The following is a 365-nucleotide window of genomic DNA, read 5'->3' on the forward strand; positions in this document are numbered from 1 at the left end:
CTGGCACCCCGTGGGAAGTTTAAAGCCATTCCCCTTGTCCTGTCCCTCCATCCCTTGTCCAAAGCCCCTCTCCAGTTTTCCTGGAGCCCCTTTAGGCACTGGGAGCTGCTCTAAAGTCTCCCCTTAAGGAGCTTTCTCTTCTCCAAGCTGAAGCAGCCCAGCTCTCTCAGGCTGTCTCCAGAGCAGAGCTGCTCCAGCCCCAAGCTCTTTGTTTCTTCTCCCTCAGCCAAACCAGCCTCGGTTCGGGCCCTGCTCTTCGACATCTCTTTCCTCATGCTGTGCCATGTGGCCCAGACCTATGGCTCTGAGGTAAGTGTCCTCTGAGGGGATGGGGCTTTGACCTGGGGAGTGCAGCAGGGATGGAG

At 57.5% G+C, this 365-nt stretch overlaps 1 protein-coding gene across 1 annotated transcript in view; it reads left to right on the plus strand.

The window, feature by feature from the left end:
- MED24 (mediator complex subunit 24) overlaps window positions 1-365 on the plus strand; it is a gene marked incomplete at its 3' end in the record, with an annotated part of 17647 nt that overhangs the window by 11109 nt on the left and 6173 nt on the right. Inside the window, exon 15 of the mRNA XM_010017918.1 lies at window positions 227-309. Within this exon, the coding sequence (XP_010016220.1) occupies window positions 227-309 (83 nt within the window). The remainder of the gene's footprint in view (window positions 1-226; window positions 310-365) is intronic.

Source organism: Nestor notabilis, unplaced genomic scaffold, assembly GCF_000696875.1.
Source record: "Nestor notabilis isolate BGI_N333 unplaced genomic scaffold, ASM69687v1 scaffold16807, whole genome shotgun sequence".
Taxonomy (NCBI): domain Eukaryota; kingdom Metazoa; phylum Chordata; class Aves; order Psittaciformes; family Psittacidae; genus Nestor; species Nestor notabilis.